This window comes from Palaemon carinicauda, chromosome 21 (assembly GCF_036898095.1).
Source record: "Palaemon carinicauda isolate YSFRI2023 chromosome 21, ASM3689809v2, whole genome shotgun sequence".
Taxonomy (NCBI): Eukaryota; Metazoa; Arthropoda; class Malacostraca; order Decapoda; family Palaemonidae; genus Palaemon; species Palaemon carinicauda.
In genome coordinates this window covers 1,528,616-1,552,434 of record NC_090745.1, presented here as the reverse complement: position 1 = coordinate 1,552,434, position 23,819 = coordinate 1,528,616, and the positions used below count along the sequence as shown (strand labels likewise).

The window sequence follows — 23,819 nt, the reverse complement described above, 5'->3', positions numbered from 1 at the left end:
GTATAGTCATTGCCTCCTATTCACTGGCTTTCATCCTCCCCTCACTCTGCTACTGACGATGTCATCTACATACAATCAGAGAAACACTTAATCTATCTTGTAGAGGGAGAAAAGATGCACTAAACCTGGCCAGGATGAGTCTCCAGGCTCTTACAGTCACCCGTTTCTTGTGGAATAGTCGATGGGAGGCTGGAGACCCATCATCAACCTCTCAGCTATGAACACATTTGTACTTAAAATTCCATTCAATATGGAGATGGTGAACATCATCATCTGGAAGTACTATATGCTCTCGGTATACCTTCGCTTCATTCTTGGAGCGGAGATATACCAGTTCATACTCCTCTGCTTTTATTATAGTTTTTACTTTGGTTCATGTTAAAGGTGTTTATCTCAATACCTGGATGACTGGCTGATCCTCTCTTCCTTACAGAAACAAGTCTTCCAACAGCAAGACAAACTTCTCTCATTTTGTCACGATCTGGCGATCATGATAAATCTAAGGTTGTCCAACTTAAAGCCCAAGCAGAGGATATTCTACCTAGGCAAGAGGATAGATGCAGTATTGGGAAAAGTGTTTCCTTCTAAAAACAGAGTCAAAAGACTCGGGAGAGGGACGCGACACTTTCTTCACAAGCCACAACTTTTGGGCCATTACCACAAGGCGGTTACACCAGAGATCCCATCAGTGGTGCCCAAAGAGGCATTGGTTGGCAGCCAATGCCAGTTAATCCCAGTAAATCAGGAAGGGAGGGCCTGTAATGGTGAGTAAAAGACAACAGTCTCCTAAAGGAAACCAGCCTCCGGAGATGGTTCTATTCTTGGATGCATCTAAGGAAGGCGGGGGTGCATATCTGCGATGACAGATTGTAGTAGGACTGGTTTGAGAAGGTGGTCTTGCATTTCAACCTACTAGATCTGAAAGCAGCTCTGCAAACTGGTTAGTCCACTTGGTAGTGTTGCTGAGCGACAAACAAACATCAACAAACAAGGAGGACCGCATCTCATCACCTCAGAGTTAGCATATTGTCCCCACTCGTGAGTAGCAGAGCATGCAATAGACCTTTCGACAAAAACGTCATTCCTCAAGTGGCAAAAATACTCTTGACTGGGGATTCCAGTGATAGGCCTTTGCTGCCACCTGCTAGTAACTACCAAAACCTTGTTAAAATTTTACCCGCTGAGTTTTCAGATCATCACATACATATACCAAAGGCACCTCCCCCAATTTTGGGGGGTAGCCGACATCAACAAGAAACAAAACAAAAAAGGGGACCTCTACTCTCTACGTTCCTCCAGTGCCAGGTTTGTAAAGTAAGGAAAATAGAAATAACCTTCAAAATATTACATCCATTAGTGTTTTAGGCACAAAATCTACCAATCTCATACAATATTAAAAGTTTTAGTAACTTTTGAAGCATGCACAGAAGATAGGGCTCGAGAACAAAATCAGTTTATACAAATTTTAATTATCTTACATACTGTACACATCAAAACTTCATTTTACACAAACTTTACCTTACTGTATATTGCTAGGTACATTACTGAAAAAAATAAAAAGTGGCACATACAAGTCATTCCTAAAACTAAACAAAATTTAATGAATACCTGCAATATATATAAGATAAATTTTACAATAAAAATACAAATCATATTCTTGTCCCTTTTTTTATTTATTCTGAACAAGATAACTGTGAAGTCCTTTTATTTTATTAGGCCAACCTCTAGGAAGGTAACGAAGTTTGCTTCTGTTTTGTTCAACTAATAACCCCACTATCAAATTTCACAAACTGCAAAAGTTAAAGTATTGTACGCTCCTTTTACTGTAACTCCTACCCCAATAATTTATTCAATAGCAAAATGATCAATGTAATTTTCAGTACTTTATTATTTGTTTTATGTCTAGGTCAAAATAACATAAAGAATTGTATTATGCATCCCACAATCTTAACAATAATCAAACTGCATTTAACAATATTTCCTAAATACTGCAATTCCTATTAAAAGGTCAGCATTAAGGAACTTTGAGCATATAATGTACTTTCCCAGATTTATAAACCTAGTACTGTACATCAGCATCATGTACAGCAGTTTTAATTATTTCATATGAGTAGACATTAGTAAATCAATCTGACAAGATGTCGTAAAACTTAAAAACTGACACTATCTACTTTGATGGCAGTGACAATAGTCAAGTGACTCAAATATTGTAAAATCCTTTACTAGAGAATGAGATCAATCCTGTACAAATAAAATACACTACCTATCTTAAAGCCTTTTTTAGGACAAACAAAAATGCATTTACTGTACATGTCATAAAACTGTATAATACCATTAGCTATGATATCCGCGTTTATAAACACCTACAAAAATGAAAACATCTTTTGTTTCATACAGCTACATTCTTAAAAAATATGTAATCTGAGTTAACAATAACATGGGGCCATTATTAATTGAAAATTCTTTTGTGGAATAATATTGAAGCACTGCACCTTTTGATATTATCTTTACACACTCAATGTGCCGAGTCACAATTATGAAAATTTCAGCATGTACTAGAGTACATGTTGCACTTGTTGGAAAACTGTTATAAGTATATAGAACTACCTGTACAATTATTCACCAGGACTTTAAAATGTCAATAATAAAATAATGATCAAAGGTAGCATCACATGAAGAACAGTATTTAATTACTAAATGTTTTACCTATCCAATTAAACATTTCAAAGATTAGAAAGAATGAAAAAACAAGAACTGGGTCCTGTTACATATAACTGCAAAAATATTTTGACTATACAAACCTAATTTTCCATGAAATAAAAATGCCTGGCAAACACATGCTATTCACAATACATTTTACATGCCACAGATGTATTTCATGACATGGGTATTTTATAAAAACGTAAATATTAATGGTTAGATATGATCAAATGAACAGAAGGATAAAAATGACAGTACAGGGAGCTTTGACAAGAATTTCCTCAATATTTTACATTTGGCATGTGTTGCAGAAAAGGTGACCTAATCCTTGGATCTGTTGCAATGAAATTAGATAAACATAATTGTGATATACTGTTCTTAAGTTGCCTTACTTTTTCCCTAGATATTCAAAATGTGTAATGCCAAATACCCGGATCCCAGCCTGTCTTCACATAAACTCTTATTACACTGGTCAAGGCAGACATTGAGACAATTTTTTTTTTTTTATCAGTTAGCGATGGTTATCAAGGTCATAAAAGAATTTGCCCTCTATTGTATGCTTCCTCCTGTCTACATAACCAGGTGGATTCTGCAATCAATCAGCAGAGTGGAAACATAGGCACTCCATGTAAAGGACAAGGTTTGCGAAACATGGCACCTTAGTTATTTCTCTTGTTCTGGCAAAGTACAAACTCAATATTTTACATGATCAAGTTATTAATGGAGTTTGAAATTAACCTCCTAAGCCCTTGAAGGTTGAAAAAGATTAGTCTGACTTGGAGTTACCAATTTGAAGTTTCACACCAAAAAATCAACAGACTTGAACCGATTACGTGTGAGGTTTGGTAAGACAGTTCTAGATGTGTATAATCTTTGTAAAAGTTAGTCAGGCATTATTAGGAGGGGGGGTTTACAAGGGCTTACTAGAGCCAACTGCCTAAAAAACAGCATTTGTAGAAATCCTACCAGCCTACTTTAGGCAATCACCGTGAATTTCAGTTGCCATGATAGCAAAGAATGAAAAAGCTAAAGACTGATACAAGAAGATTGAGAACCAACTTGTCCTAGTGGAAAAATGTCATTATAGCTTGTGCAAGGACAACAAAAATCCTCGTTGGTTCAAAAATGTGAAGGGAAAAAATATTTGTTGCTTATTCAATGGTCTATAGATACTGGAAGTTAAGACGGGTGGATACATTCCATTGGCCGCTTAACTCCGACGTTTGCAACGATATTCAATATTTTCCCTGTAGATGTTGCAACTAGTGCAGTGGCCTGTAGGCATTACTTGAAGCTCTTTAGAGCATTTATTCAGCCCATAGCTTCACTTCTTTATATTCTTCTAATTTACCTTTGTTTCAGCTAACTTTTTACTGTCCAATCTCTTAAGCTTCACATCGTAGTGCGACTGGGTTTTTCCCGTTTCATTTTGGCGTTTAAAGACAGACGCACTGCTTGCAGCCAAAAAACGATTTTACTTGGATTCACAATGTAAGCTACGTATGGAAGGTTTGCGGGAAGCATGTTGATACATCTGCCGAGTCATCAGCAGCAATGCTATTACCCGGTCCTAGAGTGTTGATCATATGTATATATGATAGGTTTCTTAAGACATTGTCCTCTCCCCTTGCCTCTGCTACTCATGAGCAACCATTAAACTTGAGTGGTAATCCAATCCATTTGCAGCAATAACATGGAAATTTCCTATACAGTAGTAATGTGGGAACTGACCTGGAAAAGTGAAATTTTAAAAGGTGCGACCATATTAATGTTCAAATTCATATCCGGATTTCAGGTGAAGGATCATATTACACAAATGAAAACCATAAGGAGTACATAGACAAATATCGAATTAAATATCTCTGTGATGCATAATACCACATGGGATACAACTGTCTAAGAAAACAGCAGGCATACGTAAAGGCATTTGGAAAAAGCCCTATTAAAGAATCTTTTTACCTACACTTTTTCTACTGTAACCATATCAGGACTTGCTCTCTTTACCAACACAATAAGTCTTTGCTATGGACTAGGTATGTATTTTGTATGATCATTAAATCTCAAACTGAAAGAAAGAGGGGTTTTTGAAGGTAAAACTTACTTTCGAGAGGTGCCATTTGGATTCTCTGTTCTAGCCTTAGACAGAAAATTCCTTGGAGACCCCAAAGCACTAACTCCAAAAATACACCACTCACTGCATTGCCTTGCATTAAGAATACCTTAATGTTTAATGATGACTTTTACTACAATAGTCTATACAAATACTAATAATCACATGTAAAGTAAATTAAAAATTATATATATTATGATTTACAATATACAATATTTTTTATGCAATGGGCTAAAAGAAAGGTTATAGAAAGTTGTGACAGGACAGTGCTATAAAAATACAATACTCTTTATGCAATGTATCACATTTTCCTCCTCTTAACTGAATTACAGGTACAGTTATGAGCAAATACCCAGATATTTTCAAACTTTGTCAACCCATAAGATGCTACATATTTTTATAATAGTATTCCCGAGTTCCAGAAGGTCTCAAGAGCTCAAACCAAAGCAATTGTAGTATTTACCCACTAACTGATTAGTATTTAAATTTTAGTGACCTGAAATCCTGTTTGGAGAAGGATTAAAAGATAAGATTCATAAAAAATTTAATTCCTCAAGTTTCCAAACGTATTTTGAATAATGCAAAAGACTACATATAAAACTTTTATTTTACTACAACACTTGTAATATAAAAAACCTACAGCTCTGGCCTCAGCAGGCTATCACAGATCCCTATCGGGGAAACTTGCTCACCATCACTTAATTCCACTTTTAGAGCCACAGATATAACTTCTGCAATTTTAAATGCATACTTTTAACACCATTATAGTCCTTATCAGTCAATGACCATCTGACCTTATATAATGAAATTGGCAAATCCTAAATTAACAATTTTTCTCAATAAATAAAATTAACTAAGGTTTTCCCTGATTGCATATACATAAAAATGTAAACACAGTACCAATATGGTTAAAAATAAATAAATCCATTCAAATCATATACACCCAATAAAAAACATACTTACCCTCAGACACTTGCCACTGCTAAAATGGACAGTTTTCATTAACATATCATACATATGCTAATTACAACCTTCAAGAGCTTTAAGAATTTTTTTTTTTTTTTTTTTGTGGGAATCAACACTGGAATACATTAGCCCTCTTTTTACTAATTATACTTGAAAATGCTTGTGTCCTATGGGTAAAAAAAATATCAAAATTATCTATGCACAAACAAGCTAAAAGATAGATTCAAAGCAATAAGACAAACAAAATTAAACACACACAAACAGATATAAAGTAATGACTTATGACCAAATTATGGTCAAATTTCCATTTCTTAGTCATATGACCCTGAATATTTTTCCTTCAGATCTACTGCTAACTTTCAGGTCAAGCCCAAATATTTTTTTCCCTTCTCATTGTTTTATTGGAGCTTGGTTGTCATTAATAATTCCTTTGCATAATTTTTTTCCTCTTAAGTACTTGAATTCAAGTTCATCAGATACACTTGTAGCAACAAAGACCATCACATTTGTCATTACACTGATATGCTACCAGAAACATAGTGACAATTTCATTGACTTTCACAGGTATTTGTCTGGTCTAACTTTGCAAGTAGAACCAGAACTAAAAAATCTTTTAGGTCTACCTTTGGATATATCAGTTTGGAGAGGCAAGGTAAGTTGGAGAGCCATCGTATGCTCCTCTTCTATAGTGAACTCCGCCATAAATAGGCTCTCTATTATCACTCCAAAGGTGGAAACGCTGCGGCGACGATGAATTATTCAATCTTTGTCTCAAAGGACCATCAGGGGAAGTATCAGGAGATGGATGTCCTAAAGAAAAGAAAATGCAATTAAAGCTTTATAATAAAAGGTTATCTTAATAGTGTGACTGCTGCAGAAATATACATAGCAAATATTTTTCCTTATCATTAATAGGTTGGCCAATGCACCAGCCATCTGATGAGATACTACTGCTAAAGAATTATTGGGTTCTTTGACTGACCAGATAGTACTATATAGGATCCCTCTCTCGTTACAGCTCATTTTTCCTTTGCCTACACATACACTGAATAGTCTCCCCTATTCTTTACACTTTCTCCTCCTCTTAACTCATACACCTGACAAAACTAAAATAACCCAAAAGTTCTTCTTCACCCAAGGGGTTAAACTACTGCCCTGTAATTGTTCATTGGCTATTTTCCTCTTGGTAAGGGTAGAAGAGACTTTTAGCTAAGGCAAGCAGCTCTACTAAGGGAAGGACACTTCAAAATCAAACCATTGTTCTCTAATCTTGAGTAGTGCTTAGCCTCTATACCATGGTCTTTCACTGTCTTAGCCTAAGAGTTCTCATGCCTGATTGTTCACTAAGGTAATCTACTCTATCAGTTTCCTTTCTTCCTTTCCTCACTAGACTATTTTCCCTGTTAGAGCCCTTGCTCTTATATCATCCTGCTTTTCCAACTAAGGTTGTAGCTTAGCAAGTAATAATAATAGTACTAATTACTTTTAAAGTTTGAAAATAAATTTCATTTTATCTTTATATTGTAGATGTGCCTAGCTTTTCAAACAACAAAAATTACTTTTGTACCTTCCTTATGAAAATCCTTTCTCTTTGTGGAGAGCTAGTTCGATAAATCCCAAGAATAACATTGAGAAGAAACACCATCAAGGAAAATATAGAGAAAAGTAAAATAAAAAATGGAAGAAAATAAATATGTATTTGCTTCCTTTCCTTATATTCTCGTTTTCATATATGGTTTTTATGTGAACAAAAATTTAATCATGAAGATGTTCCTACTCGGTTTGCATCAACCAGATCTACTGAATGTAGAACTGTGGTTGATCAATCCCTTATCAGAGATCTATGAAAAATGAGTGCATGGTGCAAATCTATTATGTCTTTTAACTGCATAAAAACTGGTATACTGAGAAAAATTTGCAAGATTTTTCGACATATAGATTGAGGAATGTCATAAATGGACTGTTTAGTCTTTCGCTGCTGACTTTCATCTTCACTTGTTGGATTAAACTTGCTGCCATTTAAGATCCTTATCCCAGATATGGGTACTAATCTCTAGCACAGTCATTCAATTAGCTTAATTCTTACCATCCTTTGGATTCTAAACTTTCCAGACTATATCATTCACTATGTAGTATGAAGTATAGTTAATTCTAACAGTTTTGCCTTTTATTTTTAAAACTATATACTACATCCATTTAGAAGTTTCATTCTAAAACCATATACTTTAACAATCTTTCTAATCCAATAACACTGAATCAGTGGAATTTAAGAAGTTCAAACATCAAAGGTTCATTTTGACAAAAACATTACAAATTTCTTGTTCCTTTTCTTTTAGTATTTACTAATATAGAATATTTACAAAATATGTATAATCATATATCAATAGCAAGCTAATTCCAAAACAATAGAAGTTAGTTTTCATAATTATATACGGCATTCTTATAAATATCACTTTAGTAACATTTTCTATACTTTATTCATCATTGCAAACATTAAACTTGTTTGTTTTCATATTTTTATATATTTTAGAATAAAATTCAACTGGTATTCACAGCTTTAAACTCAAACCTGAATGAAGTATAACAAAAAGTAGTCACCATACCCATTCAAATGAAATTATGTTTCGAGTTTACTATCAAGGAATTTATAAAATTAAAGTAAGGGGATGCTCATGAATTTAAAACAGTTCAATCACTTGCCAAAAAAAGATTAAGAAAAAGATTAGCTTTCTTGCGTAAAAACTTTAAAAAATCTCTTTAAAAGTAATTGATACCCAAAAAGGGCTTGGGACTAGAGGGTCTGTAAAAGGTACAAAAGCTGTTGGCCCTGATAGAGTTAATAGCTCATGATTTGAAGATAAGGAACTAAAAAATAATTGATTTTAGTATCTAAATCCATTTTTTTACTTATTTCCTTTTTGGCACTTGGTTGCTGAAGTGCCCTTGGAATTGTAGAATTTGGCTTTTAAAGCAATGGTTGTATCTTAATAATAATAATAATAATGAAATTTTGGCTTACCTGGAGACAGAGGAGCCATGACAGGTGCTGGAGCTGGTGAACTTGCAAACACCCCAGTTTGTCTTGTTTGTCTGTAGTTGCTTCCAAACAGGGCTTGGTACCCTGTCGAAAACCATTCTAATATCAGTTCTTATTCTTATAACTTTATTGTAGAAATATTCAAAGAATGTAACTTGTGCAACTTCTGCAATTATGATGTTACCATATTAAGGTGTAAGAGGGTTACTCTGTTCAATTAAACTAATTTGTCCAATTATGAAATAAAGAAAACACACTTTTCATAATTTTCTAGTATTAAGCTTTTAGAAGTAGTTTGTAAATGTGAGCAAATATTAGTTACACAATTTAAATGCAACTAAGTCAACATGGGTAACAAGTTATAAAAATACTATGCAACTGAAATGTAATATAAGATCTACATCTTACCTATGGCGAGACATACAACTGTCAGTACAACAGAGAGGAAGCTAACAACAAAACGATCTGGATTAGTCAATACTGCAAGTATTACACTGAAAATTCCAAGGTCAGCTTTTGGTACAGCACACTCCCCATCAAACATTTCTAACATCACATTCACCTGCAATAAAAATAAAAATTATAGATCATATAATTTTATTTTGCCAATTAAAATAGTAAAATTTCTAACTGTACTGTAGTATTGCAACGGTACCTGTACTTCACAGGGAGTCTTATTTAGGAAGGTAAGTGATTTTTAAAAGACGATAGCAGGTTGTATGTAGTTTTACAGGTTTATTACGTGTGTAGGAAACATATAAGTCCCTTTATAAGGATAAAATCCAACCTACATTGAAAATTTCCTTAAGTCAGGTTCTTGAAACCAATTAACGAAGCAGAGTATAGTATCACTATACTTTATTACTGAAAGGAACATTATCTGAAAATGGTAGTCTAGGGGTTAACGAAATATAGGTTAGGGTAGTAGAAATGCTCATAGTTCATACGGGAAAAGAAAGATAGGGTAGATGTAGCAGATTCATAAAAAGCATAGATTTCACAAAATTTGAAAACTGTTCCCTATAATTAGCAATTTGTGATTTATTTCCACCTTGATGTCTAAATTCTCACTTGGGACTAGAACAGTAATCTCCAACACACACACTCTATCTCTCTCAATATCCACAGGAAAAGATAACTAACCAGAAATCTGGTGTGAATTTCCCCCAGAACTACTCATCTTTTCTCTTAAACTTTACGTTCCTTTCACGAACGCTTTAGTTACAAACTTGCCATAATCTACCATAGGTTTCTCAGGACAATCTGAACATCTGGATGCATAAGGCTAAGAACACATTGTTGACCCCTATACACAGTGAAGAGAGAATGTAGATCTTTTGTTTAATCTATTCACATGGCATTTGGCACAGAAACATATTTAAAACCAGAAGACATACCTTGCACATCTTGCTCTTGCTTCTAAGAAAAAAGTCAAAATGATAAGTAAACACAAAATCATTCTTTTTGTTTCTCGCCGTTATCTCTACATTAAGGGGTCGGTTGCTTGATGCACGCTCTCTGATGCCTTCTATCAAAGCCATCCTCTTCCACCAAACCTCTTTTCTCCGTATTATTCTTCACCTTATCTCACAATCTAATTATCTGCCTCCCTCTTAATCTCCCCCCATCATTACATATTCCTCCAAAGCCCTCCTCACCATTCATCCTCTGCATGTGCCCATACTATCTCAGTATTGGATAATTCCAAACTGGACAACCAAGTTGTGAGGTGATGAGATGATAATGAAGCACTAAGCTAGCTTACTCCATTGAATAAAACAAATCTTGCTGGCTGGGAAGTAATAAAGGGAAGACGGTAGTTTTTTTTTTTTTAAGGTCAAAACGCTCTTGCTTTGAGAATATTAGGAATGTGGCTCTCTGGTATGAATAATTGAAATAATAGCTAGCAGTCTTAAGCAGTAATGGAATACGCTAACAATAAAAATAATATTAATGGTCAAAGCAAGCATGCAATCCCATATCAGGGTAAAATGCAAATATAGCCTTCATTTTGAATGTAGAGTCGGCAGCAACTCAACTGCGCATATATTTTAATATTTGCAAGATTGAAGACACTAGAAAATTGGCTATAAAAATTTGATATGGATAAAAGTGACAAAAAGAGGAGCATTGTACTGTATTATTGTACTTCCTTTAATGGCTTCAATTACTTTTGCAAAAATCTATTTCAGTTTATCTACCCCTATACGAGTGTTCACAAACTCTTGAGGTCTTTACTAATACACAATTTCCATATGCTCCCCATAAAAGGATAAGAAATTTACTGGAAGGGTCAAGATGAATATGAATTTTCCCATTTAAATGTTCATCAAAAACTAAATTCCAAATTTCAACTTATTTTTTGAAAGGATATTTCCAACACTTCTGAAGCTCTAAAAATTTTTAACACAAACTAACGACACTATACAGAAACCCACAAAGAACAATGTCATTATCTGCACTTACTAAGAGATATTTAAAAATTAATTAAAAGTTTCTTGGATAATAAAACTTACATAAAAATTATTTGGAATCTATAAAATAAAAACAGAACAAATATAGGATTACCTGAATACTACTCCTTGAAACTGGTGATGCAATACTCATAACTATAGGAGAATCAGGTATCTCTGACATCCAAGCAGTTTCCTTTGCAGAGATGGTGAGCGGTCTTTTGTTACCATCGACAGATCCTAGGGATAATTCTACCAAACTTCCATCCCCGCCAGTTGTAGAAACCTGTTTATAGGATTGGTTTCTCACTTTAGTAGAGATATATATATATATATATATATATATATATATATATATATATATATATATATATATATATATATATATATATATATATATATATATATATATATATATATATAAAAACACACACACACCACCATATGTAAGTTAAATATTTCTTCAAGTAAAATTTCCTTTTATGTAGAAGAGTAGGGCCGAAAGAGTAATCGTACATTTGTCAAATTGACGTTAAAAATATTGTACATGATTGGAATCTTGCTCAAAAATTTATTTTGAAAAAAAAAAAATACAGTAACTTTGGTTTCACAAGTAATGAATCTTTTGAAAGATTGTAAAATAGGCACAGGTTAAATTTTGTTTACTTTTTCTAAATATTTTATTTCTTATACAAATCCATTAATTCAACATTAGCCTTCTTGAGTCAAATATGAAAAATCCCAATTACCTGCTTAAAATAAAATAAACTAAAATTAGAAATAAAACTACTGTACCTCTAGACTGCTAATCACATTTGGTAAGCCATGTAACATCACATTGACAGACGTTTCCATATTTGATAATTTTACTTCTGACACTTCGGACACAGGAGCAGAATTGAATGACAATGCATTCTGACCAGAGCGAACTTCTCCTTGAAGACCTTTCCCAACAACAACTGCTTCTAATATAACTGCAGACTCTGATGTGGCAATACTCAGTGATGGGCCACTCAAAGAAGTTATTTCACATCCATAACCTACAATAAAAAGTAAAGATAAAATCCTTTTTATATTGTAGATACAGAGCAATTGCTTTAATCAATGACCACGTGTAGATGAGATTTTACATTTAGCAACAAGTATATAGCAAAGTGAGTTGGCAAATTTTATTAGATGAGTTTTAAAATCTTGGGCATGTGGATATATAATTCCTTAGAAATTAGAATTCTTGCCATAAATATTTACAATTATTAGGAAAAACAGATTTTCCTAACACCTTAAAAAGAATTACAAAGTTAGAACAGTAATGACACCTTAAAAATTGATATCATCATTGAAATATACGTAGTAAGACCAAATAAAAGAAATTATCAAAAAAACTTAAATTTCAACCATCAACACCTACCCTTGCCTGGAGCATACACAGCCTTTGCCTTAAATATGTCTTTGATATCAACCTCAGATAATGGTGGGAAAAATGCCAATATACATGTAAATGGAGGAACACTTATTGGAGGTTCGAAGGGAGTACATGTTTCAGTTTCCATAACTCCCTCCCCATGAAGCAATACAGGAACAAAATTAGTCATGCCAATTTCTCCATTTGACAATGAATGATCAGGGCTACCAAATGTTACCTGGAAAAAAAAAGTTTTCTTCAAAATTTGTTTTACACTAAGAACAAGCCAAAAAACTGCATTCCAAATGCAACCACCACTGTGGGGATGCTATTACTTAAAACTACGAAATATACTAGTGTAAAATATTTAATAACTCAACAGCTTTATTCATTAAAATTCTTACTGTTATCCTAATTCAGCATTATACTCTCACAGCTACCTCGCGATGGCAGAGGCACAAACTGACAATATTTAAATTTACAAGCAAGCAGCCTCACCAAGCCAGAAGCAACAGCATCTGCAAACTTTATTCTTATTCCTGTTGGGGCTAATAAGAAAACCGCGACACTTGTAAACAAGGTGTCAAATTTTCCTAATGTAGCACTACAATGATCTGATAGGACACAAAGCAACTTTGTTTCAACTTACGAGATATAGGATCAAGAGGGTTCCAAACTGGTGTTCAAGACAGATTGGTTCTGGGTTTTCATCCCACAGTTTGAGAAGCAGCAGCCAACCGAATACCCATCCTCAAAAGTTTGACATCATGACAAGCCCAAAACTTTTCCTGATGCAGAGAATAGAGGCAGTCTCGAGGGAAAGATTCATATAATGTCATCTTCACGTTAGAAGTAGGCAACATGTGCCCCAATACCCGAAGATGAAGACCATCCCACACGAGGAACTAAATCCAAGGATAGGCAGGAATGCTCAAAGCTTCCTTCGAGGAGGAGGTTGCCCTGAGGAAGAGGGATCCACACAATACTGAGGAACCTCTTCTCCAATTTCTTGCCAAAGCAAAGAGACAGTCTTAAGGAAAAGACCCTACAATACCCTCATCAGGTTAGCAGGATGCACATGCAACTGTGCCCAGAGCATAAGGACCATCCCATCCTAGGGCCTAAGTACCCCGATAAGCAAGAATGTTCGAAGTTCTCTTGGAGCACGGATCATTACCGTACCTATGGAGGATGGACTGAAACTCTACTGAGGTGCTTCTTTGGCAGACTAAGGCAAGGAAGTCCGTGATATACTGAAAACATCACTAGCTGCTAAGATATTTTTTCTTTTCTTTAAATATATCTTCTTTTCTTCCAAATTGTGTTTTTTATCTGCATACACATACAGTTATATTGAGAGTCATGAAATACAGTATATGAAGCACACATTACTTATTCATCAAAAGGTTTAAATTACCTGAGTAATGGGAACTACAACAATTTCAGTTCTTCCGGTAGATGCTGCATCCACTTCATATGAGATTAAAGATCGGCCCACAAGATGAGTTGCAGCAACTCCTGACACTGCATCCACAGTAGCAGCCTCCCCTTTAGCCGACCAAGTGCCACGAGAACCTTCTACACTAAGCACTTTAGATGAAAAACATACATGACCTCCAAGTGGTACAACAGCCTGAAAATGACAAAAATCACCATACTGTCAATGTTAAAAAAATTTCATTAGTCCAAATTTTGTTTCATATGAATTAATTTTCATTTGCTGTGATTACTTTACCAGCACTATCATTATGTTGAAATTACCTTATCAGGACTGATGGATGAACCAGAATGAATACGTAAGTAATCGTTGACAAGCTTGTTGTTTTCATCCCAAATGTGGAGCACTGTCTGGCCAGACCCTCTGACTTCAACTGTAAGTGTGTTGTTGCTGCTCCCATGGCTTACCCCCACAAAGTCAAACCTTCAATGATAAAAGTAATATTTTTCAACAAGTTTCAAGAAATTCACTGACAAAATTTAATTAAAGGCCATGAGCTACACATTTAAAATACGAAGTCATGAAATAAAAACGTGGCCATTTAATAACATACAATTTAAAAGAAAGTGTAAAAATAACTTATTCTATTTCTCACAACTAAGATTACTAATTATTAGGGTAATTCAAAAGGTACTTAACAAGAACCAAAACAAATTTGTGATAAAAAAAAAAATTCATACAAACATAAGGTTGAAAACCAAAATACACAAATGGAAAAAAAAAAAAATTACACTCAATTCATTAGAATATGGTTTATAACTAAGTCTGATATTGAATGAACAATAATACTTCCGTAATTACTATCAATGCAAATACACATACAGGCCAATGGTATAAAACTTGCACCGATATTTCAATATCATTGTTTAGCATCGTTATTAATTTTAGAAGAACTTTTCTATACCTCATTGGGTAATTATAAAAAAATAAAAATAGGCCCTGCTGCTTCCTCTGGTGCCTTAGATGACCGCGGAGGTAGCAGCAGTAGGGTATTCAGCAGTATGAAGCTTCATCTGTGGTGGATAACGGGGGAGGGTGGGCTGTGGCACCCTAGCAGTACCAGCCGAACTCGGTTGAGTCCCTTGTCAGGCTGGGAGGAACGTAGAGGAGAGGTTCCCTTTTTTGTTTCAGTTGTTTGATGTCGGCTACCCCCCAAAATTGGGGGAAGTGCCTTGGTATATATATGTATGTATAAATACTATGCAAATTTGCAACAGTACCTTGAAGCCCTGTAGTTTGGCTTGGCATTAGTGGCATGGAAAGTTCTTCCTCGGTTGTCATGATAGGAAAGGTGAAGGTTTAGATGCGAGCCAACTGGTACTTCTTTTATGGAGTCTCCTGCTGGTGCAGTTATAAAAGGTTCTACATCAGCTTGAATGTAACTGATTTTCTTGACCTGAAATAATTATGAACAGTTAAATATACACTGCTTACAATTGACATAAAAAAATTAATTTCTTGACTAAATATTAAAAAAAAAAAAAATAGAATATGGAAATAAATTAGAAACTAACAGCTTAGGAAAGCTAAAGAAGTAAAAAATAAGTTTAAACAAAAGATGGTTGAATAAAGAAAAATTAAAAAATCTTCCTACACCCACTATAAACTTTTATCCCTTACATAAACATCATTCTATTTCCACGTAAGTTTTTGTGATATATTATTCTCTGCATGCCATCCAACTTACAGTATTCTATCTAAATAAATAACTTTAAAAAGGATGTTGAACTTCAATTATTATGAAGTGAATGCTAAATGGAAGGTGAATGGAACAGATGAAAAGGGACTTGCTAAAATCTGAAAGGGTTTATAAGATATTTCTTACATATCTGAGAGATACTCGTTAAGATGAAACCAAAATTACCTCAACCAGAACAGCCAAAGTCTGAGAAACACCGAAATTCTCCTCTACTGTGACAAGAACAGTGGCCTGTCCTGTTGTGCTACTCGACTTAACGACACCATCGGGGCTGACAGCAACAACTCCGGCTTTTGCATCACTATTGCTGCAACCTTCTATTGCGAATGACATTTGACCATTACCATCCCTGCAAAGTAAACAAAAGAGCATGAAGAACATCATAACATTGTGTGTACTATCTAGAATATTACTACAATATACAGTTGAAAATACATAATTTCAAGGCTATCAAAAATTTCAACTATATTCACCATTTAAAAAATGTATGAAGCCTCTTATGTAATAATTAAAATTCATGGTTATCAAGGGGGAAATCATATTGACAATCAGGTTTGGATTTCACAGTTATCAAATGAAGAGGTAAACATGGTCATGATATCCAAATTACAAAATTAGGATGTAAAAACTAAAATGACTGACCTATTCGTTTTTATTTGAACTTCTGCTTCAGGTGACATCAGTATATCAGCATAGCTTTCATCAGGATACTTCAGCTGGAGTGTTTCAAAGACCTAAAACAAGACAGTAACTTATGCAACTTACAATAAAAAATGTTATTTTTATTAGTAAAATAAATTTTTGAATATACTTACCCGATAATCATGTAGCTGTCAACTCCGTTGCCCGACAGAATTCTATGGAGGGATACGCCAGCTATCACAATACTAGAAGGGGGTGTACTTACCAGCGCCACCTGTGGCCAGGTACTCAAGTACTTCTTGTTGACACCTCCTCAATTATTCCTCGGTCCACTGGTTCTCTATGGGGAGGAAGGGAGGGTCGATTAAATCATGATTATCGGGTAAGTATATTCAAAAATTTATTTTACTAATAAAAATAACATTTTTCAATATTAAACTTACCCGATAATCATGTAGCTGATTCACACCCAGGGGGTGGGTGAAAACCAGTGTACAAGATTAAAGGATAGCTAAGTATCCCGTATTTCATATAATCAGTTATCCACAATAACAATGAAATAATAAGTACCTGGTAAGGAAGTCGACTTGAACCGTTACTCTGCCTTTAATAAGATCGTCTTCCTTACTGAGCGCAGCGTTCCTCTTGGGAGGCTGAATCAACTCAAAGGTGCTAAAGTATACAGGGCTGCAACCCATACTAAAGGACCTCATCACAACCTTTAACCTCGGCGCTTCTCAAGAAAGAATTGACCACCCGCCAAATCAACAAGGACGTGGAAGGCTTCTTAGCCGACCGTACAACCCATAAAAAGTATTCAAGAGAAAGGTTAAAAGGTTATGGGATTATGGGAATGTAGTGGCTGAGCCCTCGCCTACTACTGCATTCGTTGCTACGAATGGTCCCAGGGTGTAGCAGTACTCGTAAAGAGACTGGACATCTTTGAGATAGAATGATGCGAACACTGACTTGCTTCTCCAATAGGTTGCATCCATAACACTCTGCAGAGAATGGCTCTGTTTGAAGGCCACTGAAGTAGCCACAGCTCCCACTTCATGTGTCCTTACCTTCAGCAAAGCAAGGTCTTCTTCCTTCAGATGAGAATGTGTTTCTCTAATCAGAAGCCTGAATAGTAAGAAACTGAGTTCTTAGAACTTGGAAAAGAAGGTTTCTTGATAGCACACTATAAGGCTTCTGATTGTCCTTGTAAAGGTTAAGACCTTTTTAGATAGTACCTAAGAGCTCTAACTGGGCAAAGTACTCTCTTCAGATCATTCCCCACCAAGTTGGACAGGCTTGGGATCTCGAACGACTTAGGCCAAGGACGTGAAGGAAGCTCGTTTAGCAAAAACCGAGCTGCAAGGAACATGTAGCCGTTTCAGATGTGAAAACAATGATCCTGCTGAAGGCGTGGATCTCACTTACTCTTTTAGCTGTTGTCAAGCACACGAGGAAAAGAGTTTTTAATGTGAGGTCCTAAAAAGAGGCTGATTGGAGAGGTTCAAATCTTGATGACATAAGGAACCTTAGGACCACGTCTAGATTCCAGCCTGGAGTGGACAACCGACGTTCCTTTGAGGTCTCAAAAGACCTAGGGAGGTCCTGTAGATCTTTGTTGGTGGAAAGATCCAAGCCTCTGTGGCGGAAAACCGCTGCCAACATACTTCTGTAACCCTTGATCGTAGGAGCTGAAAGGGATCTTACTTTCCTTAGATATAACAGGAAGTCAGCAATCTGGGTTACAGTGGTACTGGTTGAGGAAACTGCATTGGTCTTGTACCAGCTACGGAAGACTTCCCCTATAGACTGATAGATTCTGAGAGTGGATGTTCTCCTTGCTTTGGCAATCGCTCTGGCTGCCTCCTTCGAAAAGCCCCTAGCTCTTGAGAGTCTTTCGAAAGTCTGAAGGCAGTCAGACGAAGAGCGTGGAGGATTGGGTGTACCTTCTTTACGTGAGGTAGACTTAGAAGGTTCACTCCTAGAGGAAGAGTCCTGGGAATGTCGACCAGCCATTGCAGTACCTCTAAGAACCATTCTCTCGCGGGCCAGAGCGGAGCCAACCAACGTCAGCCGTGTCCCTTTGTGAGAGGAGAACTTCTGAAGTACCCTGTTGACAATCTTGAACGGCGGGAATGCATACAGGTCGAGATGGAACCAATCCAGCAGAAAAGCATCCACGTGAACTGCTGCTGGGTCTGGAATCGGAGAACAATACAACAGGAGTCTCTAGGTTATCGAGGTAGTGAACAGATCTATGGTTGGCTGACCCCACAGGGCCCAAAGTCTGCTGCAAACATTCTTGAGAACGGTCCACTCTGTGGGGATGACCTGACCCTTCCGTCTGAGGTGATCTGCCATGACATTCATACCGCCCTGAATGAACCTCGTTACCAGTTAGCTTTCGATCTTTAGACCAGATGAGTAGGTCCCTTGCGATCTAGAACAACTTCCACGAAAGAGTCCCTCCCTGCTTGAAGATGTAAGCCAGGGCTGTGGTGTTGTCAGAGTCCACCTCCACCACTTTGTTAAGCTGGAGGGACTTGAAGTTTATCAAGGCCAGAATAACCACCAACAACTCCTTGCAATTGATGTGAAGTGTCCTTTGCTCCTGATTCCATGTTCCCGAGCATTCTTGTCCGTCCAAAGTCGCACCCCAGCCCGTGTCTGATGCGTCCGAGAGGAGACGGCGGTCGTGTTTCTGAACAGCCAAAGGTAGACTTCCTTGAGAAGAAAGCTGTTCTTACACCACGCGAGAGAAGACCTCCTCTCTTCGGAAACAGGAACTGAGACCGTCTCTAGCGTCATGTCCTTTATCCAGTGAGCAGCTAGATGATACTGAAGGGGGGGGGAGGTGGAGTCTCCCTAACACGATGAACAGGGCCAGCGATGAAAGTGTCCCTGTTAGACTCATCCACTACCTGACTGAGCATCGGTTCCTTCTCAGCATGCTCTGGATGCATTCTAGGGCTTGGAAGATCCTTGGGGCCGACGGAAAAGTCCGAAAAGCTCGACTCTGAAGATCCATACCCAAGGAGACAATGGTCTGGGATGGGACGAGCTGAGACTCCTCAAAATTGACCAGGAGGCCCAGTTCCTTGGTCAGATCCATAGTCCATTTGAAAATCTCCAGACAGCGACGACTTGTGGGAGCTCTTAAAAGCCAGTCGTCTGACGGAGCCGGACACAAGATCATGGTACTGCTGCACAGTCTGTGAACTGTCAATCATGGGCAAGCGAGGAAGTACAGTGACAACCCGAATCTGTCTAGACTGTCTGGGTCGTACAGACAAACTCCTTATCGGGTTGCTGAGGTTGCCGCACTGCGTCACAACAAGTCACTTCTGTTGGTTGTTGAACGTCTTCCCCGTGACACATTGACTCCGTAAACAAAAAATCCTCTAACAAGGACTAAGCTTGGACTGCCTGTCTTGTAACACAGCTCAAGGTCTATGGGAGCAGGTGTGGTAACAGACGGGATTAGCGACTGAAGTGGAACCATTACCTTCCCTGGAAGCATGTTATGCTTAAATAAAAGTCCATAGGAGGCTATGCAGCTAAAGGCTCCCTCCAAATGACAGAGTCCTCAAGGGAATATCAGAAGGAGGGAGAAAAGAACTTTCTCATCTACAGGGACCAATCCTAGAAAAGCTAAGTTCTCTCAGTGAGGGTTCACTGGTGCAAAAGTAGCAGACTAGAAGGCAACGTTATGAAACTGCTTGACAGTCTAGTGAGTTGGCAACAACCAAAGATGTGTGACTGAGAAGCATGCGGTAAGGTATGCAGAGCATGTTGTATGCAGAGTATGCTGTATGCAGAGCATGCTGTATGTAGAGCATGTTGTATGCAGAGCATGCTGAATGCAGAGCATGCTGTATGCAGAGCATGTTGTATGCAGAGCATGCTGAATGCAGAGCATGCTGTATGCAGAGCATGTTGTATGCAGAGCATGCTGTATGCAGAGCATGCTGTATGTAGAGCATGTTGTATGCAGAGCATGCTGAATGCAGAGCATGCTGTATGCAGAGCATGTAGTATGCAGAGCATGCTGTAAGCAGAGCATGTAAGGTAAGCAGAGCGTGTGCATGGCGTTTAACATTTCTCAGAAATTCCATGACCAGTGCTAGAGTGCTTTATGCATGCTTGCATGGGGTTTTAATATCAGCATAATATATACCTTACATTCATAACTCATGATTCATATTTTTGCCATATTTTGCGATATTGTTAAAAATATATTGCCAGGAATACAAATATATTTTTATAAGTAATACAAATAACCTCCATTATCATAAGGTTTGAAAATGGAGGTAAGGTATGCTGAACAGCAGAGTCAGAACGAGCTGGAACAACAATAGTTGTGGTTTCCTCTTCAAGACTCTGTTGAGGGAACACCTGAGGCTCAGTCTGCAAAGGCTGATCAAAGGAAGTAGCAGAAGGTAGGCGCATGGGTGGAGGAGGCTGACTCCTGGCATGAGTGGCTGAACTCAAGGGTTGCGCTTGCTGAGTGGTTGGCGGATGCGCAGTAGCAAGTTCCTGAGGAACGAGTTGAGGTTCCTGCAGTGTGAGCTGAGAGCGAAAAGGTAGTGGCTGCGCAGAACGCAGTAAAAATCTCGCAAGTTGAGGCTCCTGAGGCGCAAGGCTAAGGTGTTGAGGTGCTTGCCTTGAGGAGGGTTGAGCTCGCTGCAGCGAGAGCTGAGGAGACTGACTCATGGACGGGAGAGGTTGTTGTACCTCAACCGAGTGTTGCATCACTGGTGGAGCAGCAAGTGGAGGCGGAGGAAGAGAGGTATAATCCTCCTGATCCCATTGTAAAGGTTGCCTTAAGGAAGGCGGAGGCTGAACACCACTGGGAACAGCAAACTCCGAACGTGGCTCAACATCGTACGCCTGGCAGGTGGTACTGCGATCAGGTGGAGCGAGCGCAGGCGGAGCGAGCGCAGGCGGAGGGAGTGTAGGCGGAGGCGGAGGCGCAACACTCTCAGCCCGACACTCACGCATCAAGTCCGAAAGCTGTGCTTGCATGGACTGTAGTAGAGTCCACTTGGGGTCGGCAGAAACTACAGTAGGCTGAGGTAAAGCCTTAACAGTCGAGCTCTGTTGTGGCAGAACCTTACTCCTCTTAGGCGGAGTGCATTCAACTGATGACTGAGGAGAGTCAGAGCTAACCCAATGACTGCATCCGGGTTGTTGAACTCTAACTTCGTACGTCTGGCATAGGTCTGGACTTTACGTTAAGAGGTCTTGAGACCTGAGACCAGCGTTTTCTCCCCTAAATTTCTTCTGCAGACGAGCAAAATAAGGGCTCAATCGTCTGCGGGTGGGAGTGACGGTCTCGGTAAGACACGCCCACAACCACCGAGGATACTTCTGTGCGCCGATCAAGGCCTGCTGAACCCTTCTGCCCTTCGACATTGCTTCTCCCCTGGGCTTGGGAGCTTGCAAGAGGTCCCGGACTGGGAGGACGACTGGCGCGCACAGAAGTACCCTCACGCACAACACTGACACACTTTGCGCTAATCACTTATCACTTTGATTTTCTGTTTGCACTTATTTCACTGAACTCGAAACTTTAAGTGGTTTGTACCTGAAACACGCAATTCTATCCTTTCTCAAAAGTTAGTAATTGCGAAAACAGAATTACAATGTAACAGAAAAATCTAATGAAAGATAAATAATTCAGTGGCTGGAAAGAGACTAAACACTAGATCACTCTAGAAACGTTTACCTTCTTCCCCTAAAGAGACTAGGGAGAAGAGCAAAAACGATAACAACGTTACTCGCTTGAATGAAACGTTTATCCTCCTCTTTCTCCCTCCGTCTCTATCTCTCTCTCTCTCTCTCTCTCGACTTAGAACCTGAGAGAAGAGCCCAATCATATATATCGTTAAAACATATTATTGTTAAAGGAAAAAACTGAAATATTTCCCAAAATGAAAAGTTCCTTTATTAGGATTAAAACCATTAAGTTAAGAAAGAATGAACAAAACGCTAGACACGGTTACTCTTACTGCAACGTGAAACCGTGAAAATTCTTTCTCTATCGTAACGATAGAGCGCAAGTTGAACGTTCTGAACGTCAACAACTGCAGAGACAAAACAAAACGTTAGTTCAACTTTGAAAACAGTACGAGACTATCAAAGAAATTCTTTCAAAGACATTAAAATAGCATAATATGTTAACAGGTAAAACCAAAATGACGGGCTCAATGTTAATTAACTTCGGTACCAAGAAAAGACCGCCTACTATTAGGAAGGTCGAATATAAACAAATATAAAAATTAATTTTAATAAGTTTATAATAAAAGGAAGTTAATCGAAGAGGCCTATAAGAGGCGGAGAGATATAAAATAAATCTATAACTTTTGTTAAGCAAAATTAAGAAAGAGAGTCTATACTCTCTTAGACACCAACACTTCCGTCTAAGGGAAGGGTCGGCCATTTAAAGGTGAAAGAGAGTTCATACTCTCTTCGTCACCATAATTAATCAAATTAATTCCAAAAGCTAACTAAGCTAATATAGAAGTTTCCAGTAAAGCGACAGCCGAAATCAAAGAGAAATACTTCACCAAAGTCGTGAAAATACTCCAAGAACATAAGCGTATCCCAGAACGTCTTGCCGGAAGCACGACAGAGGAATAATTGAGGAGGTGTCAACAAGAAGTACTTGAGTACCTGGCCACAGGTGGCGCTGGTAAGTACACCCCCTTCTAGTATTGTGATAGCTGGCGTATCCCTCCATAGAATTCTGTCGGGCAACGGAGTTGACAGCTACATGATTATCGGGTAAGTTTAATATTGAAAATTTAATTTTTTTAAACTTGAAATTTCAAAATCATTACTTATGGTTTCCAATGTTTTCATATAAAACAAATTGACTGTCAACTCGGATCATTCTTCGAGTCACATTTTTTATAGTGAGACTGTTGAAAAGGGAGGTGTAAATTTGAATATCAGTCCAGTCACTTTAGGGCTGAACCTTGAGATTTGTGGTGCATAAAGGTTCTTTGCAGACTGGTAGCATAGAACCCTTTAGATTGGAAATTCTTCAGGTTCAATTTTTACATCCACAACCAAATTGCAAAACTGATGACTGAAGACGGATGTTTATATTGAAAATGCTAATTTTACATTTGTGATTTTATTTTGGGATTGTATATACCTCCTTGTAAAATAATGTCAGCCTTTTAAGGTAGTTGCTTAATGGTTATAAAGTTCTGTGTGGAGAAATATATTTTGTATACATTCTTTTAGGTATAATAGCCAAATGCCATTTAATTGGCAACTTAGATTTGATTTCTAGAAGGTAATGTTG

The 23,819-nt window shown here is 37.5% G+C and overlaps 1 protein-coding gene across 1 annotated transcript in view; it reads right to left on the bottom strand.

Moving 5' to 3' along the window:
• Positions 1-1,449: 1,449 nt before the first annotated feature.
• Positions 1,450-23,819, bottom strand: part of Gp210 (nucleoporin 210) — a 97,953-nt gene continuing 75,583 nt past the window's right edge. Inside the window, exons 26-36 of the mRNA XM_068344774.1 lie at positions 16,508-16,599; positions 16,031-16,214; positions 15,387-15,562; positions 14,430-14,589; positions 14,086-14,301; positions 12,675-12,906; positions 12,062-12,306; positions 11,382-11,552; positions 9,222-9,375; positions 8,796-8,897; positions 1,450-6,586 (exon numbers count right to left, since the gene is read on the bottom strand). Coding sequence (XP_068200875.1) covers positions 6,411-6,586; positions 8,796-8,897; positions 9,222-9,375; positions 11,382-11,552; positions 12,062-12,306; positions 12,675-12,906; positions 14,086-14,301; positions 14,430-14,589; positions 15,387-15,562; positions 16,031-16,214; positions 16,508-16,599 — 1,908 coding nt within the window. The 3' untranslated portion in view covers positions 1,450-6,410. The remainder of the gene's footprint in view (positions 6,587-8,795; positions 8,898-9,221; positions 9,376-11,381; positions 11,553-12,061; positions 12,307-12,674; positions 12,907-14,085; positions 14,302-14,429; positions 14,590-15,386; positions 15,563-16,030; positions 16,215-16,507; positions 16,600-23,819) is intronic.